Here is a 21,285-nt window from a genome sequence, read left to right as displayed (position 1 = left end):
CTAATCATTATGTGTCTGCTTTGACTTCAACGATAGATGATAGCACCAGATCTTGCAGTCCACATAAAAAAATTTCTCTAGCCTTACATTAATTGGCAGAAGGAAAAGTTATCTAACTCACTAAATAATAGTGGCAGTTCCCTAAGCCTTGTCTCTTTCATATGAGAGGGGGGCAGTCTGGGGAAGTGGGAATCCTTAAGCAATGTCATCTGCCCTTCTACTGATAACACAGATCAGGAAAATATTCAAACTGTGAACTTGATCTTTCAAACAAGTGAAGTTTCATTCAGACCTAGCTGCACACTCCATTCTGATCTGCGGATTTATCTCACAATTGCTGTTCAGTTCAGTCACTTCCAATTCGGGTCTCATTTCACTAGGTTTGCCTGTCAGCAACTGCTTCTTTGAATTCATGTATCTTACTACTTATATGATCAGGGATAGTCTCTAGCCACTTTGTCTTCTATCAACTTCTCTTTTGACACCATTTTTATAGACAAGAGGTTTTTAATGGTTCTTGCCTTCTCTTCATTCACCTTCAACAAGAAATTTCTTATATATTACATTCTTACAAGTCATATCATCAGTATATCTGAGGTTGTTGATGCTTCTCCCAGCAATTTAAATTCCAGTTTCTATTCCTTCTCATTTCTCATGATATATTCTTCATATAAATTTAAAAAAAAACCAAGGTGATAGTATAAAACTTTGGCACATATTTTGCTGTTTTGAACCATTTAGTTGTTCCATATTCCATTCTGTTATAAATGAGATGGCCTGGCACTTTAGGTTTTTAAGGGCTATCCACAATTTGTTGTAGTTCAGAAAAAACCTTAGTATAATCAATAAAGCAAAAAAGATTTTCAAGTGCCTCTCATGCCTTTTCTATTAATCCATCAGTTACTAGTAATGTGATTTTGGACCCTTTGCCTCTCTTGAATCCAGCTTGTAACTCTGGCGATAGTCATTCCAAGTATTTTGAAGTTGATAATAAAATCTTGACAATTTTCTTACTAGAATGTTTAATTGCTCAGTAGTCTGAGCATTCTTTAGAACTGCCCTTTTTGTTATTAGAGTATCAACTGCTCTTTTCTGGTTCTTTGGCCATCACTGTTTTTTTACACCTGCTTAAAGACAACAAGTAACACTTTAACTGCATATTTTCTCAAAGCTTTAAACAGTCTGGCTGGTATTTTATCAACTTCTGCAGCTTTATTGTTAGTAATATTTTTAGGGCCCATTTAACTTCACTTTCCAGAATGTTTGGCTCTAGTTCAGTGATCATATCTTCATATGCATACTTGATTTAGGAATCTTTTTGTACAATTTTCTGTATGTTCTCACCAATGCTCCTTTGTAACTCTTTTGTCTACTAGATCTTTGCCTTCTTTGTCTTTTAGACTGCCCATATAAGGTTCCCTTGATTTATGTAAGTTTCGTTAATAAATGTCTTGCCCTTTTTGAGTATACTCGGTTTCCTTGCATACTGTATATAAATATAAGTATGTGTCTCTTCTTGCTCTTCTTTGGAACTTGGTTTTTAGTTTGGCAAATGCTCTTCTGTCTCTGTTGACTTTTTGCTTTTTCAGCTATCTTCAGCATATCAGCAGACAGCTATTTTGTCACCTTCTATTTTTTCCATATTGCAATATTTTTTTTCTTTATTTTTCCCTAATGATGTCTGTGTTGGGTCAACAATGTGTTACAAGTTACTGTAGAACTCTTCAGCTTTCACTTCCTCTGCATCTGTGGTCAAATCACTGATACTTACTGGGCTGCCTTGGATGTAAATTGTGTTCATTCTATCATGGTGGGGGGGCAGTTATATCCAAGCATTGATTGATACTTTTCATTAATGTTTATATGAATATTATCACTGATTAAATAAAATCATGATAGCTACTCCATTTCTCCTATGATTTTCTTGTCCACAGAATATGATTGTCCGTGAGTGTCCACAGTAAATCTGATGCTCCTCTGATATGAAATGATCCATTTCAGTCCATGATTTCCAGAATAACTGATTTCTAGAATATCAGTGTTCAATTTTGACATTTCTGCTAGGATTAGATCAGATTTGCCTTGGTTAATGGTTCTGACATTCCACGTACCAATTTCTTTGCAACATCAAACTTCTGCCTTTCCTGTTGCATCAGCAGTTGGATATTCTTTTGCCTTTCATCTGGCCACATCAGAAGCATCACAGCTATTCATACTTACCCTCAGCTTTTCCCCAGTATCTCACTGGATACCTTCTGTCTTTGGGGACTCATTTTCCGGTATTAAGTTGACATCATCCTGGTTGTGAATGTCATTTTGATTTTCTTGCCATTTCATTCTTCAATGCAGTTTCTTTAGCCTGATCCCTTTCTATGACATGCCCATCATGGGTGACCCTTCTGGGAATGTACACTCCCAGTAGTATAGCTTATACTATACTACGTTGGGATGCTCAAACCCCTTCACCACAAGGGAACACTCCATGAAGGTTTTTTTTTTTTTTTTTACAGTACCTCTATCTTATCTGGATTACATTTCAATGTGTATTATGATGAATCCTAAAATGCCTCCAGATACCTTTTTAGGATTTCTAAACTTTTTTGGCATACTACAGTGGAAGAAGAGGTAAACTATGGGCTATCTGTATGGCATGACAGTTTTGTCCAAACCTCTAGATGATTTCTCCCAGCAATTTTGTGCATGTTGGAGGGACTGTTCATTTTTGTTACCAATTCTTATTTTGTTTTTGCTTTGTAGTCTGAGTTTTCAAGCTTGGTCACACAAATCTATAGTATTTTAAATTGTTCAGACACTATCTTGTAAGAGAATGAAACTGTATCAGCTGCTTATCTGACAGTATGTTTTCCTTTGAGCATTTCTTTAAAAGAATGATAATCATTAGAGCAATTTATATGAGGTGCTAGATGTTGTACTAGCAGATTTTTCAGAATAGCACTTAGAAGATATGCAGTTTTCTGTGATTATGCTACATTTTAGAAGTGGATTAGAATACACTTTACACTGTACATCTAATTCACACTTAAGCTAGCATATTTTTTTCCCAAGTGCAACTTGACTCACAAACTCATTAAACCCTTGGACAGTAACTGAGTCTTATTAGCATTCTGCCTTTTCTCCAGTGTAAACCAATAGCTTGTAGTACTAACATAGTATCTTTCTGTTATTTAAATTGCTTTTTCTAGATAATACCAGCACTCAAAATATCTATGGGGCATAAAGTGTTATGCGTCCAGGGCAGAAGATTTCTAGAGCAGGTATAGACCTATTATCATTTTGGCAAATAAACTATTTTCAGGCTGCATTTGCTGAAGGGATAAGTGGTAAGGATGGGGATGGGGGCATGTTCAGCAGATAGGAAATAATTAAACCTTCTGTTGCCTGCTGATTCTCCCAGTATTCTCATGATCTATGCCGGGCTTCTGTGCTGGAAGTTATATGGGTTAAATAATTGAGGGAGTAAATATTTACTGGTAAAGGCTGGTGGCTGGGCAAGATTAACTCTTCCCCACCCTCCAACCCATTGAATTTCCTGCACAGAAGTTTGTCTTCTGTATCTGTCGCACAACATTAGTTTTGTATTTCAGACAAATGTTGGGGGCCCCTGTGTATATTTTTTAAGGGCTACCTGTTTCCAGAGTGACAGCAAGAAAGCCCCTGCACACTGATGAATTTGTATGTCATCATTCTCCAGATAAGAACTATGTCATTTGTAAAGCTATTACAACCATCTGTGCATCTCAGCTGAGAGTTATATGGACCTGAGAAAACTAATTATAATTTTTCAATTAATCATAGCATTTTCTGGATTATCTATAGTACTGTAAAGAAGTATTCATGCAGAATTTGGACTAACTTCAGCCTCTGGCCACAGACATACAAATTACAGTTGTCATGGCAGGGAGGAGCAAATGACAAGTATGTCATTATGTTATTGCACAAATAGATGACTTACGTAATTGTGTCAGACTTTATAATGCAATTATATAATTGTGTCATCTACATGATGACTTCATGACTCTATGTTGTCATTTCGATGTTATCATGACTTGTTATGGATACTGCAGCATAAGAGCCAGGATGAACTTCTTCTGAAGTGGAACTATGGAGAGTTAAGATGGTTGCATGGCTTGTGCTAATGATACTGCTGCCTTGGCTTTAGCCACCTAGAAACAAGCAACCTGCAGTCTTTGGATCATGAGAAGTTCTTGACCTAATTTCAGAGGTCTTCTATAAGTGATCATGTCAGACCTCTGATAAAAATTTTCCATCCATTTCCTGGCAGTCTGTTGCTTGGAAAAGAGGGAAGAGCTGGAAGGGAGGGAGGGAGGGAGGGAGGGAGGGAGGGAGGGAGGAAGGGAGGGAGGGAGGAAGGAAGGAAGGAAGGAAGGAAGGAAGGAAGGAAGGAAGGAAGGAAGGAAGGAAGGAAGGAAGGAAGGAAGGAAGGAAGGAAGATTTCAGACATTTTTGGCTCTGATTCTACCCACCATATACTTCATCACAACCCATTATTGATATATAGCCCCCAATGATTGTCCTGAAGGGCATGCAATCCTTGACAGGAAACAAGAGATTATCTGGTTAAAACACATTGAAGTATTTTAAGCATCGTGGCCAACTTATCAAAAGCTTTTACAGGTCATAAAATTAATTTTAAAACTGCAGCTTAATATTCATGTGATCTTGGCTTATTTTCTCAAGTTGCTGATCTCCCCCCCCCATTTTTAAAAAAAAATTTTTTGGCACTGAAACTGGGACAGAAGAGATGCTCAGGATAATTATACAGCATTGTGAGAAATAAAAAGGAGAGAAGGTGAGAGATGAAGTTCTGGGCCTTTATCTGATGAGTTAGTGTGCAATCATTCTGCAGTGCTAAGCAATTGCCAAAACGATCTGTACAACAATATGTTTTGCTCTTGTGAATTAGAGTCCATAACTAGGAAACATTGTACATGGTAAGACGTAAGGCTGCTTCGAAACATTTTAATTGCATAGTCCTCTGCCTCAAACATAGAACAAAGGATCCAGATGATAGCTTCGAGGTATAAACCTCTGGTTGTTTTTCCCCAGATTTTTTTCATCAGCAGCCACTGATAGTTGATGAGGATTGTTTTAGGATTCTTATATTGACTGACAATGACCTCTGCCTACTGCTAAGCCCAAAGCTGTGGACTGTTGGTTTGTTTTTCTGGATATTGCTGGCTGGTGGAACGTGCTGTTACGTTATTGTATTATGAAACAACAAAGACGCTATGGGACCACCTTGAACTTTACACATATCAGATCACATTTTAAGTGTGCTAATGAGCAGTCTTAGCCATTTGATTTTCATAATCTTCTGCCACCTTCTAAGCATCACCACATTTTATATCCTCTTAGAATGTAACTATGGTATTAAAATGGTTCTCTTCTGTTGGAGACAGTTACTTCTCTTCATTAAAACTGCACATGCCTATTCTAATGATGTGTTTCAAAAGCTTTTAGCCCTGATGAAGTATGGAACAGGTGGACTGCTGCACAAGATTGAGAGACGAAGTAATGGTCTTTCCAGTTTCAGAATCTGAGTGGTTTCATATAGTTGGTCCTAGACCTTTACATTAATTCTAAGATAGCGTTCATGGTTAATAAACATTAGTGTACACCCTCTAAAGTTTTGATTGCCAGCCTTCTGTTCAGTTTTAATTTTCTGCAGGCTACTTTTCCATATTTTTATTCTTATTTGGTTTGCATACTCAGCATATTTTCAGTAATGGGGTTTAATAGGGAAATATATTCTTGATGAAATAATTCTACATAGTACTATTAATCCATTAAAAAAAAATGAACAAGAGCAGGAGTGGCATGTATTTGAGTTAATTGAACTTGCTCACACTTTTAGCTGTTGTATAACTTTACTTGTTTTATTTTTTAATCTCCCCATGTCATACTTGGCTGTTCACAGAGGGTTGCTTCACTTGTATTACCAAGAAACTTAATTCTGTGGTTTTGTCTGCGCCGTACAAACATTTGCTAAAAATTACCAAAACAGAACTAAAAAGCTATATATATATTTTTTCTAAAATTACCTTTGGTATCAAAACAAAATAGTGTAAGCTCTTAAATGAAGACTACCAGACATGAGCTGCAAAAATATAGATGACCACGGGATGGTAGCAAAGAGGTATCTGGATTTTTGCAGGCCAGACATGATAGCCCTACTTTAGGTAGGTAGGTAGGTAGGTAGGTAGGTAGGTAGGTAGGTAGGTAGGTAGGTAGATAGATAGATAGATAGATAGATAGATAGATAGATAGATAGATAGATAGATAGAATGAACGAACGAACGAACGAACGAACGAACGAACGAACGAACGAACGAACGAACGCTTGGCCAAGCATGAAACATACAAGTAATTTGTCTTCGGTGCAGAAAAAAACTCTCGGTGTTTGCATAGCATCAGAAAATAAGGAGTATAAAAAGTAATAACATTATATACTAAAACTATGCAATCAGAAGAGGAGAATTGGAGGAAGAATAATACTATGGCTGTTGACTAACATATATTCATTTTTAAGAGAAGAAGCTATTGTCTAACATATATTCATATGTAACAGAGCATTATCAGTCACGTCTCACAGGCAATCCATCTCCTGTTATAGTGTGCTATATACAGTTGCTCCCATCCAGTACAAGCAGCTAGCAAGGAACAATTCACATGGGGTTCTGCTCTTCCTCTTCCTGAAAAGGGTTATGACAAAAAGGAAAGCTGCAGGTTGCATATAGTAGATTTTTAAGCAGTGTGCATTTGCTTTCTGTGTTCACACCCCATTCCTAGGAGAGGAAACACGAATTGCCAATAAATACAGAGGGGAATTCTTTGGTTTTCTAAGTTGTAAGAATCTAATTTTGTACAGATTTGGGGTATTTGGACAGTATATACTGTATTCTTTTTTGCAATTCTGATCTTAATCACTTTGACTACGCCCATCAAAAAAAAAAAGGAAAGTTGCTACATTGTGTATTATGTGTATGTATTCCATGCTTTAAGATTTGAGCTGCATTTATAATGACTTCCCTCCCTTTATTTTCGCAATGACCCAGTGCGGTAGGTTAGGACTGTCTCACTGGAAGAACCCAGTGTTCTTCATGGCCAAGCAAGAATTTGAACATAGGCCTTCCTGATATAATTACTACATTCAGTCCATTATTCAGCTTGGCTTACTCATGTCTATCATGTATACTGCTTATCAAATCTTCCTTGCCTCTGATTCTGACAGTAACAACATTCTTGGTCATCATACTTGAGCCTCCATCAAGAAAGATTAATTTTACCAATAGTGTTGGTGTTGGTCTAAGTCATGGGGGAAATGCTGGGTAATTATAGACTCTATTCCTAGTCTCATGCATTCAGCCATTGTAGGCAGTATTCCTATTCTTCTGCCATAAGTTCTGCTGTTTAAGCTGTTCCTGTTCATATATATGATTGCAAGTCTCCTTTCCTTTCCTTTCCTTTCCTTTCCTTTCCTTTCCTTTCCTTTCCTTTCCTTTCCTTTCCTTTCCTTTCCTTTCCTTTCCTTTCCTTTCCTTTCCTTTCCTTTCCTTTCCTTTCCTCTCCTCTCCTCTCCTCTCCTCTCCTCTCCTCTCCTCTCCTCTCCTCTCCTCTCCTCTCCTCTCCTCTCCTCTCCTCTCCTCTCCTCTCGGTGTCATAGAATAGGCAGGTTGGATTTTAACATGTAAGGTACTGCAGTGCTGAAATGTCCAAACTGAGAAGGAAGGTAGATTTGGGCTTTAGGATATATGTTTGCTGAATCTCAGGATACCATTTTCAATTTTTACATTATCATAGATGTGTCTAGGTTTCTCCTTATTACCTGCTGTCAACTTAATGATATAGGCTCTGTGACTTGTTGCTTATCAGCACATCAAAAGAGCTTTAATAAAAGAAATTGGTAGCCTGGTGTTCTTCTTGCCTCAATAAACTATAATGCAAAAAAAAAAAAAAGTAAATTTAATCCTTCATAGTTATTTTCTTCTGCAGCCTTTTGGTTTGCTAAAAATAAAAACCCTCTATTTTTTTAATAAGTTGTTGATGAAGTTTTCAGGTTTTGTTTTGTTTTTACAATGCAACATATTATTTCTTCTGAGGAAGATAATAACAGCTTGGTACTGCATAATCAGAACCAATATATAATGAAAAATATGAATAGTTGTTCATTTGATTGCCTATACTTCATTGTGAGGAGTCACCTCCAGGCAACTGGGTTAAGAAATTGTACAATAGGCAAGTGATGGATAAATGGGCTTGTGATTTCTTAAATCAACAAAGCAATGAAATGCATGTGATTTGAATTCTTGCCTAAACCTTAGACCATGGAACTGGATGTGACTTTCTACATTCAACTGTTTACTCAAAGCTAAATCACAAACAGGAAAGAAATCTTGTCTTTGCACTGAGCGTTTTTTCCCTCCACAGTCAGTAAGTACGTCAGTTCCAAATAGAAACATCCAAGGCAGGTGCAAGGAAATACACACTTTAAGTTAGCCGATACTCATTTTGTTTTTGAGAGGCTAATTTTCCACACTTTCTAAAGAAAGAGCAAAGCTTGATGAAAAGCCTGGCAAGCGGTGTTAAATTAACAGAGAAGACATACCGAAAAGAAGTGCAGCATCTTATTCTCAGAGATTAATCGTATCTTTCTCTTTTCTTCTAATTTGCAGAAGCTGACAGCAGTCAGAATTATGTGACAACAGAGCCTCAGCTGATCTTCTATCCCAGCATTACCTATGCAATCATTGGCAGCTCGGCTATTTTTGTGTTGGTAGTGGCCCTCCTTGCCCTAATTTTGCACCATCAGCGAAAACGCAACAACCTCATGACACTTCCCGTACATCGACTGCAGCATCCTGTCCTCCTGTCTCGACTTGTTGTCCTTGATCATCCACATCAGTGCAATGTCACCTACAATGTTAACAATGGGGTCCAGTATATGTCTAACCAGGGCTACCACAGACCGCCAGATTTAGATTCACCACCATCCTATTCAGAAGCTGTGCTAGATCAAAGGTATATATGCAGTAGTGTAACTAGTGGAGTATCACCTATGTTTCCAAACCCTTTGTTCTGGTTTTTTTTTTGTACACCCAATGCTTCTCTTTCGTGATAGTTTTCCTTAACAACTTCACCACCCTTGCTTCATTAGCACTTATTTTGCTGGGTTGGTGCCTCATAAACTGCTTCAGTATTTAGACCCAAAGTTATTGAGTCCTGTCCAGCTATTTATTATCATTAAGGCAAGTCACAATTGCTGCAGTTTGGACTTTGGTTTTCATAGAATCAGAATTGGAAAGACCATTTCACCACTGAGTGTAACTTCCTACTCAATACAGGAATCCACTTTAAAGTTCTGCTGACAGAATGTTATCCATCCTCTGATTTCAGAAATGATTCTTTCAGAACTGAAGTGTGCCATGGAAATACATGGAGTCCATCTTTTGGTCATACCTACCAATTTAACTCATCAAAATGAATTGGGGTTTATTCAGTGTAGGTGCCATTTTCAATTAATGATGCCTTTGGTATACTACTCAAGATGCACTTGAGCCAACACCATGCCATTCCCATCCCATGAAAAGGTCACTTTTCACTTGTGTTTGCTGCTATCTTTAAAAAAGTCTGAGGTAGATATGTACAATACTTCCAGGATAGTGAAGAACAGAGCCCTGAGCAAAAACTATTTTTTTAAAAAACCATGCAGAATGTTGGGCTACTGTTGCCATTGTTGCCTGAAACTGGAGGGAGGAAGAAAGCCCACACATACCTGCTTTCAAATGCCACATATAGTGGACATTTCTGCCCTTCATTGGGACTGCCTGGGGACCGCTTAATCATCATAGCATAATTAAAAACAAATTCAGTGTTTAAAAAGCTTACCCTTGAGTAAACGGGCAACAAGTCGCGCTTCACCATTAATGGTATCACTTAATGTCCATGAGATTCTTACAAATCGATCACAGTTTCCATTTCAGGGACAACCGGTTGTATTTCTTGGTAACAATATATTGGGGTCTGTGCTTTAAGAAATATGTAACATTCCTACTATAGAAGAGTAACCTTGGGAGAACCATCCGGATCCATTAAGGAAAATTAAAAATCCATTTAAAATGTCATTCCCTCCCCCCCCCGACAAATGGTGTGGGGGGGGTGTTAATACTAAATTATGGCAACTAACAGTTCATCACTGACTGATACACATGTGCATTCTGAAAAATTTGATTTAACTCCCCAAGATCTTAAGATGTAGCACTTGAAAGTCAGTGAGAAGTCCCTTTCATCAACAGATACTAATTCAATATTATTTGTCTGGGAACTAAACTGCAGTTTTTTTGTTTTTAATGTATGAAGCCAATCCATTAATTTCTTGGCTTTGCTACTAAGGTTCGTATTGATTCCAGTGGTATTACGGGGATGGGTGGCTGCAGCTTTTGTAATGCTGATCGACTTCTACTATTTCTTCAATTTGGTCCTACAGTCCAATTCTATATCATCGCAACTCTGCGTGTAGGAAGAACAATCATCATTGTAATGAATTAAATGTTTTCTAGTCTCATGCCATCTGTTGCAAAAAACACAAATCATTTTATGTTTTCATATGGGGAGGAGCCATTCTAAGTATATTTTTGAGATGAAGGATAGACACAATACTTTTAAACAGGATTGCTCCACCCCTCCTCATTCTTTCTAGTGCATGGTAAGACCATCTTCCCCTGCAGTAACATAGAGTAACGATAAACAATTTTATTATGTTTGTGAAATACCAGAATATCCCTTGAGGAGCTTGGCTCTTGGTGGCTTCCTGAGGAAGCCTATGTGGTTTTCTTGGCCACAATACAGAAGTTGTTTGCCTTGCCACCTTTTTTCTTCTCTTTAATCTAGTCAACCGCCCTTGGATTTCCTGTGGGTCTCTCATCCACATCATAAGCAGGTCTAACTTTGCTTAGCTTCTCCAACATCACCCAAGGGTATGTGCAATTTCTCTGAGCTGAGAGCCGAAGTTGGCCTTGGAGTAGTGTGCCAGGGATTGCGCATCGAAAAGTAAAATTCTTAAAATTTATCATGCTCATTATTTTTCTCTTCCAGTCACATCAAAAATAGCAGTTAAATAACAGTGGGGATCTATGGGGGTGGTACCCAAGTAGGCCTCAGGTGGTGGTATCCCCAAGTCAGGCCAAGCAGTACTGGGTACAGGCTGAATGGATATTTCTGCCTTCAGGACAAACATTACTTGTTGGAAGTCAATCCATCAAGTCAGTTCTATTGCGACTTGGTCTTTCAAGTAATGAACATTTTGTATGTACCCTTATTGTAGTATGGTAACTAGATCTGGGCCACTTTCCCAGGATCAAGGGCTAGAACTCACTCCCCTGATCAGCTGGAAGCTGTAAGTGATGTCACTGGAAGAGTAGTGGTGTTACAGGATAAGCTGAGCCTTTTCCCCCCCCCCCCCCTGGATTTCCAAGGATTTGAGCCATCTGAGAAGCAATATAATCCCCTTTCCATTCTTAAACTCCTTCAAATTGGCCTTCTGGGTGTCACAAATGGGATGGTGGGTAGCATATGTGGCAGGAGTGGTCCATCTCTGCCTTTATAACTTGGTGAAGCAAAATTCAAATGCTGTTTATTTCATACATCCAGTAACTTGGCATCTAATTTATACTTTGCAGCAGACCCCCATGGTTTGATCTTCCTCCACCTCCATATTCCTCAGAAACAGGATCCCAGAATCATTTAGGCCTCCCTCCATATCGTTCTAGAACTGGAAGTGTGGCAAGCACAGATGCTACAGAAGCAAGAAGTCCAGAGATTGTGGACAGCCGTCCATCAAGAAGCCTTTTTGCTAGTATGGAGTATCACAGTACGCTGTGTGAAATTACAGCTGAGCAAAGTGACTCTCTGATCAACTCAGTTTCTGTCTGAGAACTGTAAGCAATTATTTATGCACATTTTTATGGATGTCTGCTTGAACTTGTACTGAAACTAAAAAGTCCCAAGTCATTTGGCCTCTTTCTACTTGATGATTGCAAGTGCTATTGTGAAAGGAACAAGAACTATGTGAACTCCCATTAAACAACTTTCCTCAATCATTTCAAGGGAGAATGAGCAAGAAAAAGTGCCAGTGACCTTAGTCATGCTAGATTTAACTACTGAATTATGAAATGGTTGGAACAATTGAGAACATCAGTCGATTTTCAATGCTCTCTATCATAACATGCTGTTAAAGCATATCAGGTATTTACTAGAATTCATGTATTGAAATCAAATATATACACACGTGCCTCAATACATGCCTGTATTTCAAATGATCTCTATGTGGTTTTTAAATTTCTTATTTATGACTGTAAAAGTGTATATAACAATAATAGCAAATGAACCTTGTATTATGCAACTATTGATTGTGTTGCTGATGGCATCTGGAAGTCCACTCAACAGAAAAATGAAGCTCTGAAGAGTCATGGGAAATATCCTGTGTACAATTTAACCTGTTTTGTGTTTAAATCACAGACTCTGCTATGAAGTAAACTATTATTAATTTAGTAAGAAAAATTAACAAAAGGATTTTAAGCCACCTAAACATTAATGGAATTTGAGCTGACAGTCACGGACTAGGAAATGGATCTTAGAGTCATGGTGGGCAGTTCAATGAAGATACCAACCCAATATGCAGCTGTTGTTAAAAAAGAAAAAAAGGAAAGGAATTCCATGTTTGGAATCATTGGAAAGGGAATTGAAATAGAATTGCTAATATCATAATGCCCTTATATACATCTGTGTTGTGATTATACTTGGAATATTGTGTGTGGTTCTGCTCACAGCACATTAAAATGATACAGAACTAGAAATGGTGCAAAAAGGGAAACTGAAATTATTTGGAAGCTGAAGCAGTTCCCCAGCAAGGAGAAACTATAGTTTGAAATGAAGGAGGTTAAGGGATACAGTATAGAAGTCTACAAAATCATCCATAACATCAGTAACATGATCGGAGAGAAGTTTTCTCCCTCTCTCTGTGTTAGAACTTGAGATCATTCATTGACACAAAATGCAGGGCGATTTAGGACCAACAAAAGGAATTACTCTTTTATACAACAGATAGTTAAACTGGAATTTACTGCCAGCAGTTGAGTAATAGCAGCCAATTTGGATGGCTTTAAAAGGGGATTGGACAGGTTCATGGAGGATCAGGCTATCAAGGACTACTTTTATTGGTGGCCATTTACTTTCTCCTGAATCATAGTCAGCATGCCTTATATACTGGAGGCTATCTCCTTTCAGTCCAGGTTTGAGATTCCCAAAATAGTTCTATTCTGTGATCCAGAATATGAGACTACATAACCCTACAGCCCAAATGAACAAGGCTCTTATGTTCTTATTCATCCGGTTATCACAATGTGCCTCATTTCAGCTTTCTTCCTGATAGTGAAGAATCAAAAAGTCTACCTTGTATTCTTTTGTAATTAGTATGTGTATCTTAGGAGTTGAGTAAACCAGATTTTAGCATTCTACCTTGCATAGGTGTAATTTAACAATTTGGTGGCTCATTTGGGCTACCTGTTTTGACAGATGTACAACTCTCTCTTTCTCTCTCTCGTCTTATCATGAAGGGTGTTCAGGTAGTTTATGTGTCAAAATGCAGCTTTCTGGTTGTCTGAAAAATTAATATATTTAGTCTGGGCATGCTTTGAATTTCTCATTTTAAGGGAGAAGATTACAAATGTTCCATTTCCTCTCTCTGCGTGTACGTATCTTTGAGAGAGATTCAGAGTGCCTTGAAATTCATATATCAGTTTGCAGAGCTAAAGCTTATTAGACTTCTTGGGGAATATCTTTCATACTGTGAGACTTCTTACAGAAAAAGGTACCTTGGTAGCATTTCCTTGTTGAGGAATCATAGGACTGATTCATAGGGCTGATTCATTCCTTACATAGCATGCTTATTTGCCACATATACTCCATTATTTAGGTTGTCAGTATGAGGTGGAGGTAGATACCAGCCCTTCTTTGTATATATTTACAAACATGCACCTCTCATACATACCACACCATTTATCTGTACTGGTGTGTGCACCCCACATCCCATTTTGGAATGGTGTGAATCATCTTTTTGAATTATTAGTGGTTGGGCATTATTCATGTAGCTCTAGATCAGTGAAATAAGAACCAAATGGTTTTAAAAGCATGGCAGCAAGTGTTGTTTTCTTTACCCAAATGTAGGTGTAGGAGTCGTAATGCTTATTGGGAGCATAGAATGGGCATTTTAACCCATTGCCTGCCTTCGTGTCCAATCCAGCTCAGGAGCCTAGGCCCTGACCTTGTAATTGTCCAAAATGTGTAATTTGTTAAGGTTTCCAGCAATACAAAGTTCAGGCCCAAGCCATCTGTTCTGAACTGGCACTGAATTAGCAAGAAAAGTTAAAGCTGTTTCCTTCTTTTTGGGGAGTTTCATCTGGATTGGAGTGGCACGACAGTTTTTAAGTAAAGACAAAAAGGCATAGCAGTTAGTTATATATTTAAAGTAATGTTTTATGCGACCCAAAGGTACTGTTTTATTGAATTCAGTTTGTGTTCATTCAATCATTGTCCTTTCTACAATACAATACATTGTCTTTAAGCTGTATATATGTATATTTCTGTTGAAATACTTGGGTTTGGATTCTTAAAATAAATCCCTTTTTCTAACTGTACCTTTTCATTTCCTGTTAGAGGTTTGAATTAATCAAGAGCCCCTATTAGAGTATATGTCCCTGAACATAAGCAGAGTGCTGAAAGAATACTGAGTAATTATGTAGCAGAACATCCCATTTAAAAAGTAAAATAAACGTTGCTTATCATATAGTTGTCTTGGACGCAGGATAGAGATTTAGCCTACTATCTGTGAATGCTAATGGACCTTCATTACATCTGAAGTAAAGACAAATTAAGAAATGTAGAAGGATAGAAAATCTGGAATCAACCAATGACCGGGGAACTGGGAATGGGAGGGAATCAGGAGACGGGGAGGGCAAGCAATATCATAGAGATTGTGATGGGCAGGGGTAAGTGTGGTGGGATTCTAAGGGCAAGCTGCACTCCAAGATGCCAGGTCACTGCTAGAAAGACAGCCTGATAGATGGCCCTTGGTACGCATTCCAGGTAGCAGCTGATCAGATTCTTGGCAGCCCTGGGCTTCAGCTGTTGCTTGTGAATGCCAGGTCAATTTATAATAAATCTCTCATCCATGATCTTATTGAGAATGAGGGGGTTGACCTGGCGTATATAACTGAGAACTGGGTGGGCTCACAGGTATGTTCCCCTCTCAGAAGTATTCCACTCAGATTTTGGATTTTGCATCTGTTGGAACTCCAGGGGAGGGGCAGTGGAGCGGCCACCTTTTTACATGAGTCATTGTAGGCTCTCAGAGGTACTGTACCACAGATAACCAGATGTGAGGCTCTGGTTGAAGTTGGGCCTTAGGAAACAGATGGAATTGTTGCAGTACCACCCTTTCTTCCCTATGGTATCATCCCTGCTTGAGCTGCTGGGTTCTGTCCCTACGGTAGTTTAGCAGACCCCAAGGCTATTAGTCTTGGGGACTTCAATTTACCATGTGGTGTAGAGATTAAGGAACATAACCTTGATGGAGATCCGTTACCAAAGCAACAAGGGTGAAACATATCTTAAGTCCAGAACAGACAGAAAATATGCAGAAGTGGCTCAGACAGACACATCCCTAATTCACAGAAGTATAAGGGGGAGAAGGTTCAGCACAATCAGATTTGCAAGATTCTGTTATTAGAGCCACTTTTTATAATTAGATAGGATGCTAACTGGCCAAAAGAGTTGCCTCAGCTATGGCCTGTTGAGGAAAGCCAGTGGGATCACCCTTCCCTCAGTTCAGCTGAGGCCTTGGGTGCAGCCTGGAATTGATGTGACCCAGAGGTCTTGGACCATGTTGCTTCTATGTGGCCCTTCCTATGCACCTCAGTTTTCTGAGGAGCTCCAGGAGATGAAATGCCAGAAAAATATCTAAAGTACTATTGAAGAAAGACAGAGTCATATCATTCAGGTTTCAGACGAGGGTACAGTACGGAGACAACATTGGTCCTACTTGTTGATGACCTTTGGTGGAGCTGAGATGGGGTAGTGCATCCTTGATCTCTCAGTGGCTTTCAATACTATCTACCATGGTATCTTTCTGAACGATCTGTGGGGTGTGGTAGTGGAGGCATTGTGTTGTGGTGGCTCTCCTCCTTTCTGTATGGTGGGTTCCAATCAGTGTGTGTGTGTGTTTCAACTCAAGGCAATGAACATGCATAATACTCCTGCCTCCTATTTTCCCAAGAACAACTTTGTGAGCTGGGTTGGGTATTGATGGGGAGAGAGGTTATTTCCATGGTTCCTCGCTTGCCTCAGGGCTCAACACTTTCATCCTTCCTGTTTAATACTTATATGAAACCACTGGGTCAGGTCATCCATTAATGTGAGGTCCAGTATCATCAGTATGCAGATGATACCCAACTGTACATTTCAAACCTAAGCAGCTCAAGTGATGCTGTCAATATCCCGAGGCTGGCTGTTCAGGTCTGGATGGGGGAGGAATAGACTCAGGCTCAATCCTGCCAAGAACAAATGCCTATAGCTATTTAGACCCCCATGGATGTCAGAATTTTTAATCTTTGGCCTTGGACCACAACAGTTACACATCTGATGCTAGTATACAACTTGGGGATCTTCCTGGAATCACAGCTACTGCTCGAAGAACAGGTGGCAGCTGTGGCCAGGAGGGCCTTTGTACAGGTCCAGGAGGTCCTTCAGAAGGTCACTCAAGCTCTAGTCATCTTGCAGCTGTACTGTTACATTGCTTTCTACATAGGGCTGTCCTTGAAGACCACCTAGAAGCAACAGCTGGTCCAGAATTCAGTAATACAGGCAGTAATGGCCATATCATGGTACACCTATGTGTCATCACTGCTCCACGAGTTGCATTGGTTGCTGGTTGGCTTCTGGGTGCAATTCAAGATGCTGGTTGTCACCTATAAAACCTTTCATGGTATAAGGCCTTGTTATTTGAGGAACCACAAATCTCCAGTGGTTTCTACCCATCCAGGACAGAGCAAGGGCACTCTTGGGTCCCCTCAGTTAAACAATGTCATCTAGTAGGACCCCAGAAGTGTACCTTCTATGTGACAATGCCAGCCCTCTGAAACACCATCTTCCCAGAAATGTGCATGGCTTCCAACCTACAAAGGTTCTGTAAGTGTTTAAAACTTGGCTTTGCTCCCAGGCCTGAGGTTAAGTTGTTTGTATGGCCCCTGGCAGGTTTTCTTTGGTAATATATTGACAATTTTGTCTGGATGGACATGTCATTTTCTCTTTTTCTTGTTTTTTTTTTTAAACTATATAAGCCACCCAGACATATTTTAGAGTCAGGTGGCCTTCTAAATCTAAGAAAACAAACAAACAGTTCTTCTGACAGTATGAAGTTTCAGCTCCTTACATTCACTTAAGTTTAAACTAAACATCTTTTCCTCCCAGCCTTCCCACCTCTTACAGGAAATCCAGCTTTGTACTTTTCATGCTTAATGCTAGGGGGCAGTTCATTATTGTTGTTCTCAGCATTCATGCCTGGAAAACTCTTTTTCCCCCTGTATCTTCCACATCTGGCACAAGATGTGTTGCATCCCAGAAGGATTGGTAAAAATGTGTTAGCCAAAAGATGGCAACTCTGATTAAGAGGCTTAAACTGAATCCTGTGATTTGTGGAGACAAAAGCTCTGAAGATAAAGGCTTATGTGCTGTAGAAGGAAGTCTGAATGTTGCAATAATGGGGCCTTATTAAAACAGTGAAAAATGAGAAAGAATATTGTCTCATAAATTTCATGGCCTTTGTTTTCTGTACCTTCTTGCTCAGAATATGGGAAATAAACAATATGACCTCAAACTATGAAAAGCAAATATGATTTAATAGTATAACAGAAACCAGGTGGGGGTGAATCCTATGATTGGAATACAGCAGATGAAGGATACAGTTTGTTAAAAAAATAACAAGAGGAATAGAAAAGGAGAAAGAGTAGCACCATGTGTTAAAACTATGCACTCCTGGCAACTGGGCATTTTAGAACTTGGTATGTTTACCTTGAGAAAAGACAAATGAGGACCTTATGATAGCAATCTTCAAATATCTACAAAGGTTTCACATAGAAGGTCAAGATCTCTCCCGCTTTGTAATAGAGTGCACAAGAGATTTAAGTTATAGGAGGAGAGGTTCTGATTGAATATTATGGGAAAAAATCCCAACAGTGAGAGTCGTTCAACAATCAAACTAAATACCCAAGGAGGGAGTGGATTCCCCTTCTTCAGATGTGTCAAGCAGAGGCTAGTAAGCCATGTGTCTATGATGCTTTAATTTGGATTCCTACAATGATTGTCTAAATGGCCCTTTTGAACTTGATTCTATGGCTCCAAAAAAGCTTAGTAAAGAATTGGAAAGAAATGGAGTGGGGAGAGAAGGAGTATAGAAGATGGAAATGGAAAGAGAACCAAGTCACCAAGGGAGAGCAGATACATATAGTCTGGAGCTAAAAAGTGGATGTCAGGAAAGCTAAAGCTTAAGTATGGTAAGAACAACAGAAAGGGCTTCTTAAGGTAAGTTCAAAATAACAGGAAAAAAAGCAACATTCCAACTTTTCAATGAAGACCATAAATCCTAACGATCCTAAGAAAAGGCAGAACCTTTTGGTTTATCTTCCTTCAAAAAAGAAAGTAATTATTTTGTCAAGAAATTGTGAAGAATGGAATGAAGTGACTGGATTGGAAATTGAGACTGATAGAAACATATTGAGGATATACCCATTTACTTTGAATGAGATTAAATATGTATGACCAGATGACTTACACTGTAGGGTACAAAAGTAACTAGTTGATTTTATTAGACAAAGTTTTATTATGACATTTCAGGAATCTTACAAGTATGAGTGAAGTACCAGATAACAATGTAATTTATTAATAGATTATGAAAATGCTTTAGACATAATATCTCTTGATTTCAGCAAAGGATTTGGCAAAGTAGCATTCTGATTACCAAAGTAGTTGAGTGAGGTTTGATGGCAGGACAATTATTAATTTAATGTTATTAGTATATTTATACCCTTCTGCGGTCCCACAGAACTTTTATTAGATTACAGAAGTACTGAAACAATTAAAACATCCATGGGTCAGAATGAAAAATAATAAAGACCTAAAACAGATAAAATAAACTCAAATCCTGGCATCTTCTCCAAACCACTTTTCAGAAGAGCTCTGTTTTTAGCTCTTTCTGGGAGGTAGCTAAGATCAAGGTTAACCTAAGCTTTAGTGAGAGGTCATTCCAGAGGCCCAGAGTTGCTACTGAGAAGCAGTGCCTCCAAGCCTTCTTTCCTCACACCTCCCAGAAGTGGGGAACTTCCAGCTGCTTTTCCAGGCAACAGTGAATTGGCTAGGTTGATTCTAATGGGTGAATCCAGTCCTGAAGATATCAAGCCATAAAAGGCTTTATAGAGCAACAGTAGTGCTTTAAATTGCACCCAGAAGCCTATGGAAGCCAGTGGAGGGCATAGTGCACTCCCATTGACAAATGCCAGATAGTACGTAGGTCACTGTACATTGCAGTAATCCAGGTGGGGATTCTAGCAAGGTCACTCTAGCAAGGTCCTCTCACCCCAGTTAAAGCCACAACTAATGCACCAGCCAAAGCCATGTTTCCCCCCCACTCCCCCCCAACCATGATTTCCACCTGCTCTTCCAACAGGAGCCAGAAGTCTAGGAGGACCCACATGTCATGGACCTGCTTATTCATGTTTGGGCCATGTGATTAGATGAGCTCTGCTGGTTAAAGTGATTGTGTTATTCTTTTTGAGTTGGATTTTGTTATGGCTTCAGGGATTTTCCCTGTCATCGTCATTTTAACCCTTGTATACACTTTTGGGACATCGGCATCTTTCTAAATTGTATGAATCAATCAATAAATGGTCCCTTCTCATCCAGAGACACCACCAGAGGTTCCAGATAACCCCAATGGACAAACGATAACTCTAGCTAGGATTCAATTTTAGCCTGCTCTCTCCCATCCAGACTGTCACAGCCTCCAGGCACCGGGACAAGACCTCAAAAGTATCACCAGCATGTCCCAGGATAGCAGTGTAAACCTGGACACCTACAGCCCTTTGAGTTAAGCCAAGTCGAGAAGCAGACCCTGCAGGGATTTCAGAAATGTTTATTGTTGTAAGGGTATAATCTTCCACAAGGTCAGCTCTAAATTCTTTTACAGTATCTTCAGCATGTGATTGTACTAAACCCCAGATCATCAGATTACCACTCTCAGTGGCTTCATGTAGATATAAAATAGTAGGGGGAGAGGATTGATCCCTACTGCACCCCACAGGAGAGCAACTTCTGGTCTCCCATCACTACTCACTGGAACTGTCCACTGAAGGAGTAGAAACCCTGCAGAGTACAGTGCCTCCAATGCCCAACCCCTGAGGTCAATCCAGAAGGATACCATGATCAATGGTATCAAAGGATGCTGAGAGATCCAAAAAAGCCAGGACAGGCACATTCCCCCCATTCAGGTCCCAACAAAGGTCATCCTGTTGTCTGATCAAAGCTGTCTCTATCCCATGCCCAGGCCAAAACCTGACCGACAGGAGTGCAGATAATCTACTTCTTCTAAGGTACTCTGAAGTTGGTCCCTTACCATTATCTCAACAACTAGAAAAGGAAGATTGGAGATGGGGCAGTGCCTATCTAACCCTTTTGGATCCAGGGAGAGCCTCTTAGGGACGGTGTGCACTACAACCTCCTTTAAGGCTGCCAGCAGTGTTTCCATTCACAGTGATGCATTAACAATCACCTGGACCCAGGGAACTAACCCCTTTCCAGTTGCCCAAAAAGAGCTAGGAGGGGCAAGGATCCAGCCACAGGTAGCAATTAAGTGGGATACTTAATTGGCTTGAAAATCATCCCTCATAAAATTGGAGTCAGGTACAGAGTGGTATATCACAAGATTCACTTCTAAGCTCTCTTCTCTTCAACATTTTAATTAATTCACTGAATGAAGATGTTAAAAGAAATGCTTATCAAATATATATACTGCAAATTGGGTGAGATAGCTAATACTCCAGAAGTTTTGAAATGAAATTCAAAACTCTCTTTATACCTGTAAGGGCTGAAACTATTAAGTCAGGAACCTTATTATCTGGTTATTAGGCTAACCTTATTATC

General features: G+C 39.3%; 1 protein-coding gene across 3 annotated transcripts in view; it reads left to right on the top strand.

Moving 5' to 3' along the window:
- LDLRAD3 (low density lipoprotein receptor class A domain containing 3) overlaps positions 1 to 14,718 on the top strand; it is a 164,425-nt gene extending 149,707 nt beyond the window's left edge. For 2 of the 3 annotated variants that reach the window (XM_088145774.1, XM_088145772.1), the window contains exons 6-7: positions 8,715 to 9,060; positions 11,718 to 14,718. In XM_088145774.1, coding sequence (XP_088001900.1) covers positions 8,715 to 9,060; positions 11,718 to 11,970 — 599 coding nt within the window. In that variant the 3' untranslated portion in view covers positions 11,971 to 14,718. The remainder of the gene's footprint in view (positions 1 to 8,714; positions 9,061 to 11,717) is intronic. The other variant, XM_088145773.1, reaches the window with a different exon arrangement.
- The last annotated feature ends 6,567 nt before the right edge of the window (positions 14,719 to 21,285 follow it).

The sequence above is a fragment of the Python bivittatus genome, unplaced genomic scaffold (assembly GCF_059951505.1).
Source record: "Python bivittatus isolate LINGU-HERP-01145 unplaced genomic scaffold, Pbiv_v1 ctg000480_np1212, whole genome shotgun sequence".
NCBI classification, from domain to species: domain Eukaryota; kingdom Metazoa; phylum Chordata; class Lepidosauria; order Squamata; family Pythonidae; genus Python; species Python bivittatus.
This window is presented reverse-complemented; position numbering and strand designations above follow the sequence as displayed.